The 23,113-nt window shown below is 38.6% G+C and overlaps 1 protein-coding gene across 2 annotated transcripts in view; it reads right to left on the reverse strand.

Moving 5' to 3' along the window:
* LOC145972727 (uncharacterized) overlaps positions 1 to 23,113 on the reverse strand; it is a 238,513-nt gene that overhangs the window by 27,701 nt on the left and 187,699 nt on the right. For both annotated transcript variants that reach the window (XM_083101588.1, XM_083101587.1), the window contains exons 8-11: positions 8,587 to 8,654; positions 7,942 to 8,202; positions 6,050 to 6,280; positions 1,860 to 2,100 (exon numbers count right to left, since the gene is read on the reverse strand). In XM_083101588.1, the coding sequence (XP_082957714.1) occupies positions 1,860 to 2,100; positions 6,050 to 6,280; positions 7,942 to 8,202; positions 8,587 to 8,654 (801 nt within the window). The remainder of the gene's footprint in view (positions 1 to 1,859; positions 2,101 to 6,049; positions 6,281 to 7,941; positions 8,203 to 8,586; positions 8,655 to 23,113) is intronic.

The following is a 23,113-nucleotide window of genomic DNA, read 5'->3' on the forward strand; positions in this document are numbered from 1 at the left end:
TGTATAAATCTAGAAGAGAGAATTTTACATTTTTTTTCTTCATGCGCTTTAAAATCTCGCGGCTTCGTAGAATAGTAAACGCTTAACATCAGTGTCCTCCGTCCTTCGCAATAATTATTCGCCGCGTATCAGGCTGAAAGAATTTTAAAGGGGATAATAAAAACCTCTTGGAACGAAGAACGTCGACCGCGAGAAATAAGATGTAAGTCAGCCGGGAGAAATGGCACGTCGCTTTTTATTGTTGGCATTTGTCGGTATGCGACGTAAAAAAAGAAAATCTTCTCGAGATGATAAAAGAAATGTAAGATTTTTAAGAATGCTTACCAAGAAGACGACAATCGCGTGTGATAAATTTCGTATGCAATTTTGTTTAACAAGATATTTGAAATAACGATATCTCATAATATTTCCAATTTCAACACACGTTAAATAACTCGGAAGTTGGTCTTCAACTCTTAATCTCATAAGTATAATACTTGTTTAGCATAAACATTGCTTTGATGCTGTTATTTATACATGAGAAACAAAAATTACAAGATATTAAAATGTGAATCGAAATGACCCTATTTGCCAGCCATCCAAGTAGTAAAGCTCTGCGCCCGATCAGACGCAGTTTAATGTCAGAGAAAAGTAATTCTTTCTTCCCTCGCTTCTCTTTTCCACTCCGCGTCATCTTAATATCGTCATATCCAAGTAAAGGAATTCTTCGAGCAGCTGTCGCGTCCGTACCGCGACATTATTCTCGGAACCTTCCCAAGTGAGGATATTAATCGCTGAGAAGTTATGCTCGACCGAATTTCTTCAGGATAGATAAATGAAGAGGGCACAGTACGTCTCTCCTTCTGCTGGATATAGTTATTTCATCGAATTTACCCTTCGAGTCTATATTTTATTTTATTTATCTTTGCTATAATTTAGATATTTATTGCATCCAAGTAACAATTTCAAACTGAACATTGAATGCAATAAGTATTCCAGATAGGCCCAGAAACTCGTCGTCGTTTAAACCTGTCTTTAATTCTGCATAGCCAAGTTTATAAAACCTCTCTCTCTGTCGTAATCAAGAAAATTCCTTTTTTCGTCCCCGTAGAATCTCACAATGGAAACGAAGTAAGAAATTTATCTTCGCTCGGCAAACAACGGATGTTTGGACACGCTTCACAGCTTTACGGAATGGACGGGCAAAGAGAAAGAGAGAGAGAAAAAAAGCAAATCGGCCTTGGCGCGTTTTCTGGGCCGATTCTTCTGTGTTCGCCACGACGAGTAGTAAACACTTTAACGCTGTTCTCGCGGACATGTCCGGCAAACACACGTTCCAATAAGCACTTTTATCCCAGCTTTTAACGATGAATCGTATTCTCGACGGCAGTGGGGCGCGAATAATCCGGGCCTCTCGTACATGTATACGAACGATTAAAAGCGATACGTCACGTCGCGCGAACTCGCCCGCACGAATGCTTTAATGAGAGTACCTATGGACCTATATTGACATTCCAATATATACCGAGGAGAGGTAGAATGCCGGATAGACCAAAGTAGAGATTCTCCATGTTCATGGACATTTATTTACATGTACACAATTTTGCTCAGGATTATTATATTGCTGTTCTGATAATTATGCTCGTTATTACAAACTGCAAAATTATCCTTGATAGCAAATGTGTTTCTCTTTTTCGCTTTTCGAATAATATAAAGGTTTCAATAATATATTTTTTTTTAAGTTCGCAGAAAAAGAAAAAGGGGAGGATAAAATTCATCTAGGATATTTTTCGCAATTTTTATTTCTGGGAATATATTGGTTTATTATCTCGGTATCTTATTTTCTCCTGTATTCATAGATATAATAGGGATAGACTTACCAATCTCGCGTCGCCTTCGCGATGAATTGCTTTTGGTTCTCCTTATCGATTGGCATGGAATAATGATGACGATGATCATCAATGGGAACAACTGAATGGCAAACAAGGCGGGTCTCGTTTCGGTCGAGGATCGTGAGGTTGTAAGGCGACGCCAAGAGACGGGACGCCATTCGATCCAAAGCCACCCACGATTTACCGGCCACCACCCAGGACGGATACGTGCAACGCTGCGGTGGCTTTTCTGTAACGTGAAAAGATGGCCGTGGTGAGAGTGGATCTGCGTTTGTCGTCGAAGAGGTTTTTTCTCTGCGACACAAATTTCGCGTTTGTGATATTTTCCCCGGGTTAAAACATCGAGCCAAAATTATTTCTGACTATTCAAGATATTATCGTAGAGATATCTCCTTGAATATCCATCTTCATTTTATAGCTATGCAAATGAAAATTTGAAAGCGCAAAAACAATTACGGTAGGACGGAGGAGAATTGGACGAATGATGTAATTTAAGCAGAATTCTAGGAATTTTTCTCTTTCATTGGTGCTCGCAATTATTGAAAATATTTTGGCATTTTCAAAGCGCTGAAACACGACAAAACAAAATTGCAAAGTTGATTATCGCCGCAACGCCAACAGTTTAATTCCTGCAATTTTCATCTCCACGTTGCAAATTCGGACGACTGTTAAATTCGAATGTAATTACGTGTCAAGAAATAGCCACGGCTTTATTCTTAGAGCGCTGTGTAACTCCTAACGCAGTTATTTCAAACTCGAAATGCATAATATAACTGCGCGCTCGTTCCCGACTCTTTAAGTTCACGGGGCCCTCGAGCAGATAATCCAGCATAAGTAAACTTTGACCTGTCTTCCTTCTACGTTGTAAACTTCGTTTCTCGGCGTGCTGGCTGTTTCCTGTGCATTATCAGGTTCTAGCACGTTCCGTCAAAGAATTCCAGAGGAAATAAAAATCGAACGGCATTCGACGATTTTCATCTCTCTCACAAATTCTGCGCTAATTGCAATACGCTTTCAATGGCATTATATTCGTAACTAGCGTAATAATTACATGCGAATAACATACATCATACATAAATGTGATATTAATGTGTATATTAACCAACTCATTAGCTTCATTAACACACGCGTACGTACACACATAGACGTACAAGTTATGCATTAAAACGCATAATGCACTGCATTGTTGCGATAATAATCCGACACTGTTCTCGACATTATTGATTGAAATATTAAAATTACATTGTTCATACGTAAAGTAAAAAATCGTAAAAATTATTACAGAAGACGTTGGCCGAAAAGCTTGGTCGGATTGAAGCAAATAATTTGTTATAAACGCGTTGGCTCTGTCGCCAGTGAACAGTTATCCCGATGTCAATGGTCGGTTGCTCACGGCTATCAATCACCGTGCACCGTGAATTAATGGACCGTTAAAAATGCACGAGCGACAAAGTATGCTGCGTGCACGCCGCATACGCCGCATCCAGCCTGCGTGCAACTAAAAGCTAATCGATAATTCAATCGAGTGTGCGTGCGCTGTTACACTATAGTTGGCCAAAATTGCTACTTATCGTGTACTTCGTCGTCGATGATAAGAGAATGGCATAACGATGGCGATAAAGAAACGGCCGAGACTTTAATTGTTTCATTATGCGACCCGTTTCTCACAATATAACTATTTTAAGCGTAATTTTTTGTGATATATATGTAAAGAAATTGATTTGTATTCGATTAAAATTTCTTTCCTGTCAGAGAAAGAAATTTGTATTTATAATCATTTACATTTGTACAATTATTCGCCATTAATAGCAGAATAATTTTTATTTTTGCACTCTTGCTTCTTGTAAACTGATACTTTTTGCATTTTTGCATGAAACGCAAAGCGAACGAAATTATTTTAATAAAATGCTCGATTATACTGTGGATTTTTGTTTGAACGAATTATCAACAATATGCCCTTACGCCAAGTTTCAAATTGTATAAAGAAAAATCTATTTTAATACTTTACTACAATTTTGCAACATGTGAGCACGTAGCATGCAACAAAATGCGTATTAAAATGAGTCACGCTTGCGGCGAAATAGAAGAGGAAATGTATGCTTTGTTCAAAGTAAATTACTCCCATCCCCTTATATTTTTCCTTAGTCAGACCGTACGTAATGCTGTTACGTTACCTCGAAAAGATTGTAATTCTGCAGTATGTCGGCAGCGCTTATTTGAAAACTGCAACCTCAATCTCTAGCGGAAATAGCGAAAATAATATCTCGTAGAGAAAACGTTGCTACAGCAACGATCAAAATAATTGCCATTGCAAATTGTTATGTAAAAAAGGAAGAAAATACTTTGCGCGATTTTTTCATATTGATTTGATTTAATATAATAGTTTATATCAAACCCGAATGTTTTATATAATAAAAGAAAATTTTTCAATTGTTTTATTATATAAAAAATTTATTCGAAACATGAAAAACATAAAAATAAGGATATCTCTAAAAACAACATTCTAATAAAAAAATTTCCCTGATAAAAAAATAATATAAATTTAATAATACTGTGGCAGAAATATATAAGAACGTTACAAAAAATTTAGTATTTATTTTTCAATTATATATATGTATATATTTACTATTTTGCAGTTATGTATATGCATTTACTGTGCAATAATATTCTCGGTTTTTCGCATAATGGTATTTCTTTTGCTATTATGCAAATTTATTCCGGCCTTCTGCTTCTTATGTTCTATACAATATTTCTCGAGATAGTCTCTTAATGCATGGCAGATTTTTAAAGCAACATAGTATAAACTGTAACATGAGTATAAATTGTAATTTAAAACTAATAGTCTTTTATAATTTCTTTTCTTAGCGAAACAGGTTAAAACGCATTTTGATGAATTATCATTGGATATCTTGTTCAAAGTTGCGATCATATTATGTTTATGCAATTTTTTAAAAACTGATCATACAAGTGTAAAAAACAATGCAAGAAAGAATAAAGGCACGTGAATATTTATATATCGGCTAGATAGAATTTATTGCGCGTTGGCTGGAACGCGAGTAACGTTCTCTTCATCCATGGGCGGGCACTTTGGTGCGGGAAGCTCGGCGTAGTTTGAGATCCCGGGGTTAATCTGCCTCCTGGAAAGTTTAAATGGAAACGAGGAATCGGAGTAGGGGGTTAACGAAACATCCGCGATGCCGTGCCAAGGGCGTCGCTGAAAAATTTTTAAGCTACTTAACGCTCGAGTTGAATTTGCTCGAGTAGCACAGTCGCGATATTTCGAAATAAGCTTTGTAATTTCTCAATAACAGATTCATCGACATACGATCAAATGTATGTGATAAATGAGAATAAGACAATGAGATAATCATGGAATTCCAGATTTATTTCAATTTACGCTTGAATTTCCATTTCGAGGGAAAAGCAACGCGCGTGGACTTAGAAAATCCTCGGTTTAACGAACGTTATTCGATTACGGCGAGAGGTCCTTTCTCAAAATGGATGTGATTCGGTCATATCGATCCTTTCGATGCGTACGCTACTCGTCGTTTGATCCCGGCGATCAAACCAGCGTGCTCGTCTGTTGCCCTCAATTTGGTTAACCATGAATCCTGCTACAAGATCATCCCAATCTGGCAAGGCTATGTGTAGCTATGTGATGCCGTGGAATACCCCAAGTACCTGGCGTTGACCACCAGCCAGGGGGTTATGATAGTATGCCGGACAAGAATCCGATCTGGTGTCCGCAGGCACTCTCATAGTTTACGTGCTCTCGTTCTCAGGGAGCCGACCTCTCGACATGTACGGCAGCTTCGAGTTATACGCGCCGATCCGCCACCTATCGCTATCGATTAATCGCCCTCTTCCCGCAGAATTTCGATCGTTAATTCAATTTTTTTGTATCGCGCTGGCCGCCAAAACACGGTCGGCTCGTGCAACGTGCAGAGCGACCCCGATATTTTAGCGAGAGAATGGGAAATTGAAAATTTTTTCAATTCTTCCAGCTTAGAATTCTCTGAAGAGAAAATCGCTTTATGCGAATATACATTATACAATAAACGGTTATACATGTTATTAATGTTAAAATAATGCATGATTTTATAACAAATCGCAAAATAAACATTTCTTTAAAAACTTTGACAACTTTTTAAAGAAACTGTAAGAAAGAGAAGACTCACTTTGCGTCATTTTGAATGTCCTGGCAGCCTCGGTGACGCTGATCAATCCATTGCAAGCGGCGTCCGAGCTCTGCGCGAGATTCCACGTGTTGTTGGATGGATTTGTGTAAATAAAGCATCTGTAGCTCTCCTCGTCGCTTGTTTTGCGATCATTACGATCGCTGTTCAAACGCGCGACCATGTAATTTGTGCTGCCCTCCCTCCAATGAGCCAGGCACTCTAATTCTACATCTAGAAAAACAAACCGTCACAACTGCAAATTGGCATGTATCCAATAATAACAATTGTTTTTATTCCATCAAAATACACGCGCCTGTTGAGATGCGCGAGACACATGTGGCATACGTTTACAGCTTGGGAAAGCGTAAATTGGAATACGTTAAAGCATCAGCTGACTGTTATACGCGGTTAGCGAGAGTGTATCGTCGAAGCGAATGAAATTTCGAGGCCGTGATTCTCTCTATACGAGCTTATTAGTAACCGAATCATAAATAGAGGTTTACTACTATTTTGTCCCCGGACAAAGCTATCTGCAGAAGTTATAAACGACGGTAAACGATATATGAATGTTGATGAAAACGCATTATACCGGGTCGGCGCCGTGTATTCATTTATTCGCAGCTGCGTATCGAGATGGACGATCAGAGCACGGGCCGATGATAATTGCGCAAAATCGTTTGGACAAGCCCAGCAACAAATGATAATTGACAAGGCCATTAATCATTCATTCCGCAGCCGCGAGCTTTATTGACCGTTACAGGCCTTGCGCGTCGTGTTAATTAATGTCAAGCCGGATGTTAACGTCACCGCGGAAGCGCCGCGACGTCATAATTCCTTTTTACGTACCGAAACGCGCTGCACTCGGTGTTTTAACGACAATGATGAGCCGACGCTTATGGTGGGACACTTATATCGCGGGTGATTCCGATCGTACGTTGATTTACGTTCACCGGAATTAGCCTCCGATATTTTTCGCTCGCGACAATCAGGGCTGCCTCTTTCCGCGAGGATTTTTATTGCGTTATTTCCTTCGATAAATTCACTTTAACGCAATAGAAAGTCGATGTAAAAAATTTAAACTAATTTAAATATTCAAATCCCTCGCGGAAACGCGAAAATGAGAGCAAATTTGACGACAATAAAGTTACGAATTGAAACTTTACATCCACGGTATACACACTCCGCAATTTGCATCCATATATCGAGATACTCGCGGCGAGCGCTTTATAATCGTAGATTGCAACGAATTAATTATGGGCCAATAACAAAATGTCACTAGGCAGTGATTGGACTGCCATGTTGCATAATTCATAATTGTTTGGGTATTCATTTGACAAATTGTGAGCGTATGTAAACAGGTGTAAGCACAATTGCCGCGTAAATGGATATTACACAATGCATGTTGGTATAACAATATCATTTTACACATAGTGTTTATTGTACGATGCCTATCTATTGTGTGATATTTATTGTATGTTGTATTATATTTAAAAAATCTAGTAAAGAAAAGAAAAATGCCCTCTAAAAAGAATTGTACGAATTAATTAATAACGATTAATTTTCATAACAGATTACTCGCATTATGCTGAAAATAATACAAAACAGAGATTAATCCGCGAATTTGAAATTTCCACATATTTATAACTTTTTTTTAAATTGTATTTTCCAAACTGTTATTGTTAATTATACTTTTTAGAATATTCAAATAATGTATATACTTTTATATTTAAGCATAAATTTGCATATTTTTATTAAAAAAGATGGTAAGAAGAGCGTTTTTTTAGAGCCTCCAAATGATCCGTGTTGATTCTATCGCTGATATCTAGCTCGTTCGTGTAAAATGAATTTGTCACATGTCAGCACGGTAGTAATGACACGAGGAGAATACTGACCCACGCTTTCGGACGAATGAACGTTGGCGCACGCTTGATAGCGCAGAAGCAGACGCGAGTCCTGCGTGCACGCTTCCGCCCGTGACCGCGGCCAGTTGCACTCGCCCTCACCCTGGCTGTACGTGAACTCCAAGGGACCCTTAATGGGACAGGGCAGCGGCGCTGCATTGGAGCGAAACAGAGAGATCAGAGTGGCGTCGCTGGTCAACGTGCTGCATTGGGTCAGCAGACTCGGTTCCGATGAACCGGTCGTGCAATAGGCTAGTAAAAACAGCGAAAACGTTACGACATTATTCCTTGTGAATATGATGATGAGGATATACGATAAGACATATTTATTAAAGTTATGATATAAGAGAGTAAAACTATCAAGATGAGATGAATGAAAAATGATGGTGAAAAAAAAGGACAAAAATATAAAGAATGAGGTAAAAATCTTTAGCCTGTTCCATAAAAATTTAATTTTCCTTAAGAACAATTTTAGTAAAGAAAAGATGATAAAATAATGTAAGATGATATTTTACAAAACGTGTAAAGAATTATAACGAGATTGAATAAATTTTTACGAGATTCTAAAGATTGAAAAGCTAAATATCTTTTAAAAATATGAGCAGACATAGATTTCAAAATGTGACTATATCTTACTTTCTTTGTATTGCAGCACATTGACATGTTGCGCATGCATCACAATACACCGGTAACATCTATACTTCCTGAAACAAAAAAGCGGAAAAAACATTTGTGAATGTTATATGTTACTCTCAACGCGTACATAGTTTTTCTTGTTTAAAAATTTGTAGGTTACTATATGCGTGCATAATTTTTTTATTTTATTTTTGTGCAAACCTTTTAACGTTCATCCAAAACGTTTCGTTCTCAATATATCATAAACTTTACCTATTCATATGTTAAAGAAAGTAATAATGAAATCTGCGATATATCACTACATATTCTTTTATATTAAATAAATTTGTCAACAGCGTTTTCTAAAAGAAGTTTTGCTTTCTAATGTGACAACATATAAAATATATGAAAAGCATTTTTTTTTCAAATAATATTTTCTACATACATATAAATATACCAAAAGAAAATCATCATCGTAATAAAGCTTAACAGAGAAATCGTCGATCTGATATAAGATAACCCCTATATAATATTTTATGATTCTGTTTAACTTAAAAAGAATCCATTTTATAAAATTCTAAAAAAAAGCATATTTTATTTAACGTAACAACTTTGAACGATTTGTTTCAAACATAGATTGCAAAAACACAAGGATCGTTCGTTCGCTGTAGCTTCTCACCGCGAACTTCATTCACGTTGATTTCCACTCTGGAAAAAGATACAAACCATCTCGCGAGTCGCGGGTCGTCTATTTGAATATCGCATAAATTTACAAACCAAATACCAAAGTAATTTCTGTCGCGCGACGACGACACCCGCGAATTTCGCCATCGCAACGAACGCGACGATTTCGATTATCGTCCTTTTCCAAATGTACCGCTAAAGTGGATTAATATCGTTACAATCCGGAGTTTTCGCGGTGTACATAGCAGCAGATGCAACCGACGGTGGAGCAGTGATAGTAGCCGGAAACTATATCGGACTGACAGCCAGGAACAAAGGTAAACTTCGACTTAAGCCACCGAGTGGGAAGGAAAGGGATGAAAGGGGTGAAAGAGGGGTGAGGCGGGAAATAACGGAGAAGCTGCGAGAGAAGGTAAGTTGCAGACCTGAGCTAAGTAAGCAAGGTGCCAACTAGTAAGGACACAAGACAAGCTCCGAAAGTTTTAAGTAGCTACGCGATACTACTCGTTGGACTCCTCTATCTCTTTCTCCCCCTTCCTTCCCTTCTCTCCCCCTCTCTTTCTTTTACTTATCCTACTGACGTCACCATTGCACTATGTTTGTCTTTTCGCTCATCTACAGATGCACGAAACGCATTTTCCAGCATCTCGTCTCGCCTAGAGCGTCATCAATCTTCGGTGAGGCTCTAGTTTGTTTCGCAACAGTGATTCATCAATAGATCGATCTCGAACTAAATCTGCGGGTAACTTAATAGGTTTTAAGTTGTCGACGCAATCTCCATCAGCGTAATGCTTAATCGCGCAAACTCGCGACGATCGTGATCTACAATCCGAAAGTTGCGAAAATTGTTTGCACGTCGACGTGAGTTCGCGTTTTCCAAAATGACTTGGACCGAACATTGATTCTTTTGCAATCGCAATTCACGGTATGATTCACGACAGATACACGACAAAAGTTTGGAAACGCAGCCGATTCGCAATTAAATGCAAACCATTTTTGTTTGATCGTTTCTGTCAATAAAGAGATCCTTCCTGTTTGAATCGTTGCCTTAAATTCTCGTGGGAAAGAGAATTTCTTATAACGACTTTCGAAAATTTTTCTTGCGCGATGATTGACCTTTCCATGTTCCTCGTAATTATAAATTTCTTTTCCGTCTTATCCGCTTTGAAATTGCGTATAATATAAATCATCGTTACTTTCTCTCCAAATAAACTCAAATGTTCAAACGCGTTGTTTCATCTGGACGTGAGTTTCTCTCTTTGACGAGTTATTTTCGCAACAGCAATCTCTTATTTTTGTCGTTGATATACGTAGCCATAGATTTATTCGATTTTCAAGCGTTCGTAGGTGCTCGCATTTAAAATAGTATTTTAAATTTCATTTCCTCTTTCTCTCAAAATTTTAATTTAGTGTCATATGAAGTTATATAAATATTAAAAATTTGTAATAAATAACAGACTTCTTTAAATATATTTACAAATCATGTATTAATGACGAAATTTGCGTATTCTATGTTTGCCATAAATCGTCTTGATTTCTCCTCTTGACCAATCATGCGTTCGCATTTTGCCAGATGCGTATTTACTTAACCGAATGGTTTTACGTTAAGTCAAGTATTCGCATTTTAACGAGAGAACCGCTGTTAAAGTCACCCTTCGTCGACCCTCAACAATTCTGATGCTTCATCGCTCTCGATGAACTTTGCACTAATAACGCGAGACGAGGTGGTGATCGTTTCTCGTTCGTCCGTCATTTCTCGCCTTTACGCCTCTGCAGAAGTCTTCGAAGATATGTCTGTATAAATCTATCACGCTATTTTCATTACACGAGAGTTATTAATAATCACGAGTTATTAATGCGAGAATCACTTCTGTGAAATATAAACAGCGAAATCCAAATGTGTTATCGATCAAATGTAATATAATCGTACATATCACATGATTCGCAAATAAGAGAATTTTGGTCAAAGCTTAATAATTCGTTTCCCCCCCTCCTCACCATTATCCTGCGTTGCATATTGCAACGAAATATATTCTGTGTGATATACATATTAATTTTTAAACGTAGATTTTTTTTTTACATTTTAACGTTTCTACATTTCTCCGTAATCCGCTTGTCGAATCGCGTTTCGTTTGTATTTTAATCCGATCGTTACACCTTGCATCTGGTGACGAACATTTCATTCAGAATGCAAATTCGTAATCTTCTGTTTTCACACGTTGACATGTTGTATAAATACCTATACTGTATAATCCATGTTCTATTTGGTTTCGCTTACAGCGGATTATTGCGAACCGCTAATATTACAGGATAGCTATGATTTTTTTTTATATCTTGTTATTTTATGAAGATGAAAACTCGACGTAAAGTTGCGGAAACGCGTAGAATTTTTCGAATACACTTTTTTTCGAGTGAAAACGAAAAAGAGATATCGGATAAGAGAGTGACAAATGTGATTTGAAGCAAAAAAACGAAGGAGGAGAAACGGAGTATCCTATAATGCATCATAATTACGCAAAAAAGGACGCGATAGAGATATCGCGAGGCGTTTCATCAAAGGAACGGTATCGAGATCCAAATTGCCGATCACAGGCCAATGATACTGTTTGCATTGTCTAATAGCTGGATAGCGTGCGAAGGACGCGAGTTACCCCACAGTTTTACCCTTTCGTGCCCTCTCTGTCTGCCACGGACGGCGTCTGACACCGTCTCGCTCGTCTAAACCCGTTTCCCAGGACATGGTTTATTGATTTCTCTAGTGCGTAAATACATGGCACATACGGCACTCCGCTAACGACGCCCATGAGAGAGCGTCGCGACGCCGGTGGACCGCGCGGTCGAAAGTGACGTTTTCATAAATTATCGTTCGGTCGCGACACCCCTTGCCCCCTCCCATCCCGTCGAGTGTACGGCCAACTTTTTGACCACGCTGTGTGTGTTACGATCATTATACGCAAATTGTCCGCAGAAGCGGAAAACCAAACCGCAAACGAACCCTGGGAACGTGAGAATTTGTTTGCGAATGGACTAAAATCAATGCACGATTTTGAAAATTAGGTGTCCAACGTCGCGAAATTAAATTCACCTTTAAATTCGCTTCAATTCGCGTCGATCTTTTTCATCTGTAATTACGAGTTATGTAAATGTTAATCGATTATAAATCAAATATAAATTATTTTCCGTACTTTTGTACTTCTTTTTATTGGCGATGCGATCTCTTTTGGCTCGCAAATACACGACTCGTGAAACTAGAAATGGATTCACGATTTTATGAAATTATATATGTGTTCAATAGTATTTTAAAATGAGATAAAGTTAGTAACACGAGGACAATAGGAATATGAAGTGGAACATTAGACTTGTATTCATAGTACATAAACACGAAGAAAATTCTACTAAAACACTATACACAGCGGCGAAAATGAACCGTACGCGAGAAACAAAAGCAATCTGTTCATACATTATCGCCTCGCAGTATCTGCAATGAGATCTTTTAAATGGGTTACACCAGCGTTAACTGGGTACCGTGTAATTTTCACGCAATACATTACCTAGCGATTATATAATATCTCTCATCCTTGCGCTAGTAATTTTCATCGTCGCATCGACAATACGCTTCAACGATGACTACGGTTCGATGAACGTGATTAAATCTGCTTATTGTAAACATAATTTGATCGCATTTACTTACGTTATGTAATATAATTAAACTACACATCCCTTTCTCCCTGCAAATTCAATATTCGGGGCATAATTCGTTAAATTACGCGATTATGCTTGTTTTTTCAAAATGTTCAATTTGTCGGAGACTAATATTTTCTGTAGCATCTAAAAAATACACAAGAAAGCCCCGACGCTCGCAATTTAACATTGACAGGTATTAGTGTATTGAGGTTAAAGCGCGATTTCGCGCTTCAACAAATCTTTCGCGAATAGTCGTATTTCTGTCAGATCCAACAAGCACGTTCACACGCGAAAACAACATTGTTTTGAACAATCACGCGCGCGGATGTACGCAAATTTATTGTGGGAGGCGGATTACGAACATCGACGAGGTGACCTGGTTTACTATACATCGCTTTACTATGCACCACTTAAATGCCTATACGTGCATACACAAAACACGCATACACATTCTGTTCGGAGTGAGCCAAAGCCTACGAGCTTAAACTTAGGTACCAACCAATCACAACCGCCGAACTGACATAAAGCCAAGGCTTTGAGCCTAAATTAAATTTTAAGCGAGAACGCAGCATCGGGCTACCTATCCCGATAATGGCGCAAATAAATACATGCGGAAATAAATGTACATTTTTCGAGTAACGCAAGACATGTACGCTTTCATAAATTAAATGATCATATTATATAATAACGAGAAAATTGATCTCGAAACCTATTAATAATAAAAGCACGATATGATCCCATCTCTTATATTTCATTTATTATATCATAAAATACATAATTTTTGCCTATTAAATATATGTAACATTACATATCGATAATAAAATTGCGTTTATTGTAAAGACAATCGGCCAAATTTTATGGGGCAGCATTAAGCCTTGACTTTTCTCCTCGCGATTGAAGCGCAAACTTGCGCGAAGAAATAATGAAGTAACAAAATCGCGAATCTACGACTTGCACGGTTACGACTTTGTCGCGCCGTTTCCTGCCGAGAAAAGCGGAAACTTTTTCACGAGAGCTTACGACATTACAACGAAAAAGTTTTAGCATCTACGAGGAGTTCTGAGACAGAATGTGGATCACGTCGATCAAAGGCGCGCAATGAAGGATACTCTCGACACGGATGTATGGTGGAGAACCACCTTCGGAAATTGGCGCACTTATTTCCGGAAACGCAGTATTTATTCCGGTATTTTACTATAATGTCCGCGATCGTTTCGAAAGTTCATGCGATATGTAGGATGAGAATACATGAATTTCAAAATTTTACCGCTGTTTAAACAGAGTAACCCGACTGATAAATTTCGAGAATTGTAATACTGATTCAACATAGCGCAACCTAGCTGATAAAACATTACTTTGTAGCCTGCAGCATTAGAGAAATGTTTAAATATGCATGGCGCTAATTCGGTTAAAATTAAGCATCCTACGCGAACGTAATGAAAATCGTGAGCGACTGTATCTCGCGCGCATTGTGTAATTCTTTGCAAAATTTTTATTCAATAGAAGGGACGTGGCTGATCCGGTAATCATAATGATGCGGAAATTTTTGTTTAGGAAAGGGTTGTAGAGCGTGTGGCTTTTGTGTAAGCGCACCTGAGTTTGAAATCACGCGCATGTTGTTGAGTTCTCTCGAGAGAGCTCTCTTAACGCGACAAAACAAAATTCGCGTTTTCAGTCCCATATATTATCTGGCGTGTTTGCTAAAACGTGAATTTTTATTCCTGCACGGACAGGATTAAAAAAGGAGCTTCCCGCTTTCTTGTTTCCGCCGTAAATTATGTAATTGTATACCTCGACGTTTCCGCGTCTGCGAGTCGCAATTTTTTGATGCAGGAAGGAACTATAACTTTTTAAAACAGGTAGAAACGATTACGTGAGCAATACATTCTTGCACGACTATGATATGACCGCCATTTATTAAAATGCTGCCAGACAAATCCGGCATTCATATAACTCTCGCAGACTCTCGCGTTTTTCGCTAAAACATAAATTTTCCGCATAGTATACTCGTTTTTTCATCGAACAAATGAAAGCTCGCCGAACGTAAAGAACGACTGATCTGTCGGCCACTGGTCGACATTCTCATCTCTTGTATAGGTGATACGAAAATTTTTGAAAGACTCAATCCGAGCTTGATAGTCGTTAACAGATACACACACGTGCTCCTACTCGTGTTAAATGTCAATATAAATTTATAGCGTCTGATCTTCGTAGAGAATAACTTTTACAGACTTATAGATTAATAAGATTCAAATTTTCCTACCATCACTTTTTGCCAATTTGAAAAAAAGTAGAAGGGAATTTATTATTAAACATAATGCAATATTTGAGATTTTACCAAAATAATTCTTATAATAGTTAAAGTTTATAAGTTTAATTTATTTTGTTCGGATTATTATTATAATATCGTCTATCCGTAATATAAATAATTTAAATAACTATGAATATTGCTAATTAATAAAATTAGATAATTATTAAACCGCTTCACGTGGTACAAGCCATTCGAGCCGCGCGACACTTTTAATTCTCTCAACAGAAAGATGCGAAATCTGAAAATATCGACAGTACACAGTAAAAAATTGTGCGTCCATATATTAGAATTTTCTTGTGTTACCACGTTTTGATTAGTACTTTAATATAAAATTAACATACAACCTATGTTATTATTTTTATAACGTTTTTATGTGTTACATTTATGTCACCTTTATAACTTAACACTTTGTATATGTTTCTTAGAAATGGAATATTATTTTGAATATTTTTAACATAATTATTTTAAACAATCAACATGTCTCAAAGTCAGTCTAACATTCTAAGAAAAGTTAAAGTGAATCTTCAAATAATCTTAAACTTTAACATACAAAAATAATCAAATTTACTAAAATCAAATGTTTCTATTACAAATAATTTAAGTTAAAATAATTACTATTATATGTTAATGTCCTCAACATTTCTTACGAGTTATTGTAACTATTTTTTCACGTAATTTTTAATTAATTTGTATGTTATTTTTACATTACACTTAAAATCACAATAACAAAAATAAATGTAAAGTATTGTGTCAATCGTTTAACATTTTTAGTTTGTCAATACATACAACGAATGAGTTATTTTAACTTAAAATTTAGAGTGGACTTTCTGGGACATGTGAAAAATGTTATAATTAACATTTTATTTTTTACTGTGTACGTAGCCTAGGTCGGTTATCATTGACCAAATACCCGGCGACCTCGTTCGGCAAGATCTCACTAAATCATGAGGCATCGAACTCGGAATCGAATGTCGCTACGCGCGTTTGCGGCGGCCGCGTTTCCGGTGTGTATACGCGCGATTCCACACTACAGTTCGCGGATAAAATGGAGCGGCCAGAAAAAAAATACAGAGAGGAAGAGAAAAACAGAGAAACAATGAGAGAGAGAGAGGAAGACAGCGAGAGGGGTTTAGTATCACGGTTGTGTCGTGCGGGGACAATTTGGAAACCCGATATCTCAGCCGCGGACGCGCGGTTGTAACGTCGAAAACCTATTACGTTACAAAGCCGCGTCGTATGCGAAACCGAAATAATTCGGGCGCGAGTCAATGCTACGGCCGGTTGACTGTATTTTCGCGCACCGCGTTCGCCGACTACCGATTTCGAGTACCACCGATCGATTGATGAAATTCCTATTGATATTCCACAGACGAAGAGCTTGCAACGGATGTATTGTAACGGTCCTCGCGAGAAACTTCATTGTCTATCGTGGCGTTTTGTAACGTCCATCGATCGGTTCTTCCTTGCCACATTCACATTTGTATTTGCCTTTCTTTTAGATTTGCTAAAAATATGAAGGTCATTCAAGACAGAAATATCGACCCATAAACGTCGAGACCGAATTATTTAATTGAGAATAATGGTTATCATAAATAGAGACTTTTTATTATTACTGTTTCTGCGCTGTCGTTCATCATTCCATTTTATATAGAAAGATTTATATGATAAAATCATATATTCTTTATATGAATGCTATTCTTATACTTTATATGAATGCTATTCTTATACTTTTTCACAATCTAACATGAATTGTTAGAAAGAATAAAAATAACATTTAAAACACGTCAAGTATCCAAAATACATCCTCTTTTCTCGCTTCCTATTTTTGTTTAATTTGATGGCAAGCGGAAAATATCACCTGGGGTTGAGAGTTAATTAGAAAATGATTCGTTGAAACTCAGCAGAGAGAAATAAGCGAATGGCATAATGTCGAGTAACACGGTTAGTTTCTTTAAGGAAAGAATAGTTTTCTCATTTTAATAGAAACTGTTAAAAATATCAATCAATCGTGTAATTTTGAAAAAATAGTATTCTCTTAATTTATTATTTCTCTTACTTCATCGTGAGGAAATATTTGTATCAGTTAACGTTTTTTAAAATTTACGATTTGAATAAATATTTATTGTTTCACGCATTCGACCGTGGGCTCTTCAGCATACTTTACAGAGAGCACAAAAGCGCGAGCACACGGCATGCGTTCGAGATGGAAGGGGACTAGGAAAGAGAAAGAGACCGGAAATCCGAGGATGTTACACCAGCCGCAAGCATCGGCGTAACGTCGAAAACCTATCATGTTACAAAGGCAGGGCGTACATGGAATCGAAATAATTCACATAGTTTTGTTTTGGCGAGTACGCAAATATGCAATACGGCCCCGATCCGACGTTCCCATACGACCGCGAAAGGGGAGAGATATGGGGAGCGATACGGGGTGATAGAGAGAGAAATTTGTTATCCTAAAGCAAGCTTCGTGAAAACAAAAACGAATCCAATTTTAAAATACGCGAGACATAGAGAAGTACGAATTATTGCGCGGTGCACTTATAGCAAGATTTTCTTGAAACGCAAAATGCTTGTAAAATAAACGGCTTAAATGTAACACACATATGTAAATGTAACGGCGAAAGATTCGTAGGAAAACAACTCGATGATGAGAAGAAAAAAAAAGATTTGCAACGATAAACGGCTGCATTTTCAGCACTCGCGCGGAAAAATACGTTTTGCGCGGTAAAATCGCCCTCGCTCGTGGTGCGAACATTACATAAATAATCCGGCGTATCGCATTTACGTACCTATGCAAATCCGAAAACGCGGATTCTTCTTTGGCGAGTTGTTACCAGTCGTTATAAAGTTTGCAGCTAGAAAAAGGAACCTATTAACGAGGTCGAGCTGCACGCGCTCCCGATGGGATCATAATTAAAAAGCTTCCGCTTCCCAACCGGCCCGCCACTCCGTTCGAGGACTAATTTCGCCACGAGTTTTATTATATCCCTCTTTCTCTCTTTCTCTTTCCATCCTGGTGCAACTCATTATGGACCTTATGCCTACACGCGTACAAATTGCTAAAAAGTTCCGCTCGGAAGAAGCGCGAGATGGAGTAACGATGTCGGGCATTAGCGAATGGAAACGCTATTTTTTTGCGACTCGCCAATTGCGTTGTCGCTGTGTTTTTTCTGTGTCTGGCTGCGGCAGATATTTAACTACCATACAAAATTTTCTATGGAGTCTCAAACACCGATATGTAATATGTGAACGTCATATTGCTGCAGCGTGCAAATAGCTGCGAGAGATATTCCGATATTAATCGGGGCGTGTGTTTTAAAAAGAGTCTTTTTTTATTATTCGCGCACATGTCAACCCTTTGCAATAAAACCTGTAACTAATGAGCCTTTCGTCTAATCTTACTCATTACGCAGTTTACCTCGCGTTTTATTGGAAATCTGTCTTTTGACATTCGCAAAGTGTACTTTCCAATTATCACACAAGTATTTTGCATTGAGTGAGCATTTATCGTTATTACACAGTAAAAAATTGTGCGTCCATATGTTAAAATTTTCTTGCGTTACCACGTTTTGATTAGTACTTCAATTAAAATTAACATACAATCTATATGTTATTATTTTTATAACGTTTTCATGTGTTACATTTATGTACACTTCATAACTTAACACTTTGTATGTCTCTTAGAAATGGAATATTATTTTCAGTATTTTTAACATAATCATTTTAAATAATCAACTTGTCTCAAAGTCAGTTTAACATTCTAAGAAAAGTTAAAGTGAATCTTCAAATAATCTGGAACTTTGACATACAAAAATAATCAAATATTACAAATAATTTAAGTTAAAATAATTACTATTATATGTTAATGTCCTCAACATTTCTTACAAGTTATTGTAACTATATTTCATGTAATTTTTAATTAATTTGTATGTTATTTTAACATTACACTTAAAGTCACAATAACAAAAATAAATGTTAAGTATTGTGTCAATTATTTAACATTTCTAGTTTGTCAATAAGTAATATACGACGAATGAGTTATTTTAACTTAAAATTTAGAGTGGACTTTCTGGGACATGTGAAAAATGTTATAATTAGCATTTTACTTTCTTACTGTGTAGAAAGTGTTATTTAGATTATAATAGATGAGAAGTCCCTCGAAAAGCGTGAACAATTACGTGATGTATGTCAATTAATGCATTATTTACTCCAATTCGACCAACGGGGAAGATGCACATGCAATAGGGAACTCAAGTGCCTCGCGGCATCCTGAGAGACATCCCTAAGGAGCTTTACTCTCGTACTGTATTACCGCAAGATTCAAGACGCGTTCTATGAACCGGGCCGGTGTAAACGTCGTGAGAGACGGTTATCCTATGAGAGGGATAGAATACAGCTTCCTCCGGGGATGATGTCTTCAGATACGACTGGAGATGCGGGTGGAAATTCAAGATTATCATCACACACGAACTGCATTGCGACTCCTCGTGGAAAATATCGTGCAGAAAGGGGTCCTCGAAGCTGAGAAATATTCTGCCCGAAATAACCACGACAGACTCCTTTCAAACTTACTTCTCCTACAAACGTATGGTATATGATCTATTATATTTGATCTAATAATTGACGATAAATCAGATTTAATTATTAGGCGATATATTTTTTTAATCATGAAAGTCTTCGTGTTTTCAAAGCGACTCGTACGTTATAATGAAACATACACGCTTGCAGCTACAACGGCCGGCAATTCAAGGATGTCTCATGGTGTATTTCTCGTAAGAGGCTTTATCGACGTTGTTCAAAATGATGTCGATCGACATCGACGTAAATACTATGATAGAGATATAAAGGTGTATGAGATGGGCTCGTCCGTATAAAGGAGAAAGTTCCCGTGTTTCTCGATATAAATCCTGCACATCCGACCGATCTTTACGATTTTATGAGCTTATATCTTCGCTGCGAATATTTCGCGCGAGTCTTGTATTTTTATCTTATATTTTCACAAACAACAAAGTACGAAATTTATAAAATTAATAAAACTGACCGAGTATGAAACGTAAACTAGAATAATGAGAAGAATAAAAGACCCTACGATCTTGAATGTTGGGTTCACATACGCTGTGCTAGACTTATCGTAATTCGTTTGCCATGTGCAACAAGCAAACGAAAACGTCGAACCGGAAATACCCGCAAGATCTATTCAGGATCGTAGAGAGAGGATCGTAAGGTTTCCACGCTTTTCTCTTCTTCGCACGCGGTGCAAGACCCGTCGGTTATTTGCCGCGAGAAAAAGAAAGAACACGGCAAAGCGAGGCGAAACGAGACGAGACGAGACGAGCGGCGAGGGAAGCGAAGAAACGTTCGAGACTAATGGAGAAGATTCGAAAGCAGGAAAATAAGCAGCCAGGATGCTCGCGGCAAGATGCTTTTGCATTGAAATGTCCGAAGCTCGGCGTTCACGTTTTCCTCGTATTTCTGCTTTTTCTTGCGAGAGGAAGCTCGACAAAATGGACACTGAGAGATACGAAGCGGCGTCTACAAAAGGGACGAAAACACCTTTCAACGGCGAAATATTTCGCGCAAGCTGTCGTCCGTTCCTCGCGGATAATTATTGCGAATCGACGCGAATTATTTATCGACATTAACCGGCGCAGAATCGATAAATCGTCTTGATTTGCGATCGCGTCGGAGAACGCCTGCTGTCGTATAATCGCCATGCTATTTCGATAGCGGCGTAAGCTACCTCGCGTTGCATTATGCAGGAAAAACATTAAACAGCAAAAAGGAAACGTCCGTAGCGCGGGATAAACCGCGGCGAGAAAATCGGATATTCTCTCTCCTGTCTCGTTTGCCGCGATGCGATGCGTATCGTGGGATTGACGTCTGAGGGATGCGAAAGCTTTGATAAAGGCCGGGAATATCTCTCGACGCTAAATATTCAAGACGCGTGAACGTCGCACAATCGCGCGGCGCGGAATTAATTTCGAAGCTTCTAAATTTGACGTTTTCCCGCCCCGTCGAAGAATCCTCCGTCGACGGACGAAAAGGGAAACCTTGTAGCGTCTGATAAGCCGTAGATGGAAAATTGTGCGGTCCCCATCCGAGCCTCCGAGAGACCGCCGCCATCCCGCTGTGTTTTTCGCCGCAAAAAATCCACCGGTGGTCTGACGTTAACGGATGTAAGAGCTCCGGTGGACGGCGAAATTGTTGGCCGTTTTGTAGAATTAGCTTCATGGCTTTTACTTCCCGTCGGGATATCTCTCGTGCTGTTTTGTTTCCGACGCGATATTGTATCGCTGCGAAAACAACGATCGTCTATTTTCAGATCGCAAATACACGCGAATTCGCGCGCTCGATAAAAAGACGAACGTTTTCCTTCTTAAATTAGTAAAAAAAGAGTACATTAATGTAAATTAAACTCGTAATTACTTCCCGCCGCGGGAGCCTCGAGATTTCGCATAGCGCAGTTTAATTAACGATGTTAGGTATGCGAAGGTAACGCAAATGAAAGCGGGTTATATTGATTATGAAATACCGTTCTTTGTGGAGTGAGCGAAAGAAACAGTACCGCCCACGCACATATTATAGTTATCGCGCGCCGGTCAATATCGAAACCGCGCGGGACTCGGCGTTACGTACCTTTTATGCCAATACGAGCACGCGGTATAAAAAAAAGGGGAAAAAAAGGGAAGCGTAAATGACAGCGCGAGAAGAGAGATAGCGGTGGTCGAGAGAGCGAGCGATTTTCCCCCGCGCTCGCCCGCGGGCTGTTGATTTAGCCAGTCTGTTTTCCCTTCTCCCTTGGTCGTGCACCGATTCCCTCCTTCCTCTCCCAGGATTCTTTCCCGTCTATCCTCTTTCTTCTCGCAAATCGATCTCGCCTCGGGTGATCTGTTTCAGGTAATACACACGCGTTTTAGCCCCCCCCCCCCCGCCCCCGCCCCCTCGCCGTGTCGTCGCCCGAGGCGCCCACGTGCACAGGGTGAGGGGTGAATTTGTTATGCATTTCATTGCATCGAACGGTTGCCGGCCCGTCCACCCCGCGGCAAATATCCTTTTCCACTCAATTATTTCATTAACCGTGTCTTCGCCTCAAAGCGATAGCTCCCCGACGCTCTTCTCTCTGCGTTCGACAGCTCTTTCGTTAAAGATAGGGGGGAGGGGTAGGGGGAGGTTATTATCGTCGATGAGGAGAGACGATTTTTCGCTTTCGCGTTTAATCGACGACGAATCCGTTTCAAAGACAGATCGTCTTTTGACTGGGCGAGCAGTCCGGTCCGGGTTAGGGCTGCTTTATCAATGCAAGTTTCATGTGGTACGTTCTATTGTGAAATTTAAAAAATGAGAGTGCACGCGCGGTAGACGAAGGGTGCGCTTAATTTGCTTAATGAGCCACGTGAAGAGCAATTTAATACAAGTTTAAAATGAGAGAGCAATAGCTGCGAAATTTTTTCCTCGGAATAATGGAACGTGAGTATCTCAAGCATGTGCAGCATTCGCAATACCGACACGGTATACGCCAACACACATGTTCTCTTTTTAGTTTTTTTTCCCAACGAGAACGGAGTATAGGAAATTTGAGAAGAAATGTTTTTAATGGACTACGAATTTTATATTTTACGAAAAAATGAAAATATCGTGAAAAACGATATGCCACGTCTTTTAGCTTTTTCAGCGATTTTCCAGCTTTTCGCGTGATCATCTTCCAAAGTGGAATAATCTCTCCGACGCGCAAAAAGAATGAATGATGCGTGTAATTCGAAGGTTTATCTCTGCCGACAATCTTAAATTCAGGATTATAGAATTCAGGATTATAGAATTCGCATGAAATTCAGAATACGAATATGTAATATATTTTACAATCAAGTT

The sequence above is a fragment of the Camponotus vicinus genome, unplaced genomic scaffold (genome assembly GCF_025532165.1).
Source record: "Camponotus vicinus isolate PSW18456_S1 unplaced genomic scaffold, iyCamVici1.0 SCAF_6, whole genome shotgun sequence".
Taxonomy (NCBI): domain Eukaryota; kingdom Metazoa; phylum Arthropoda; class Insecta; order Hymenoptera; family Formicidae; genus Camponotus; species Camponotus vicinus.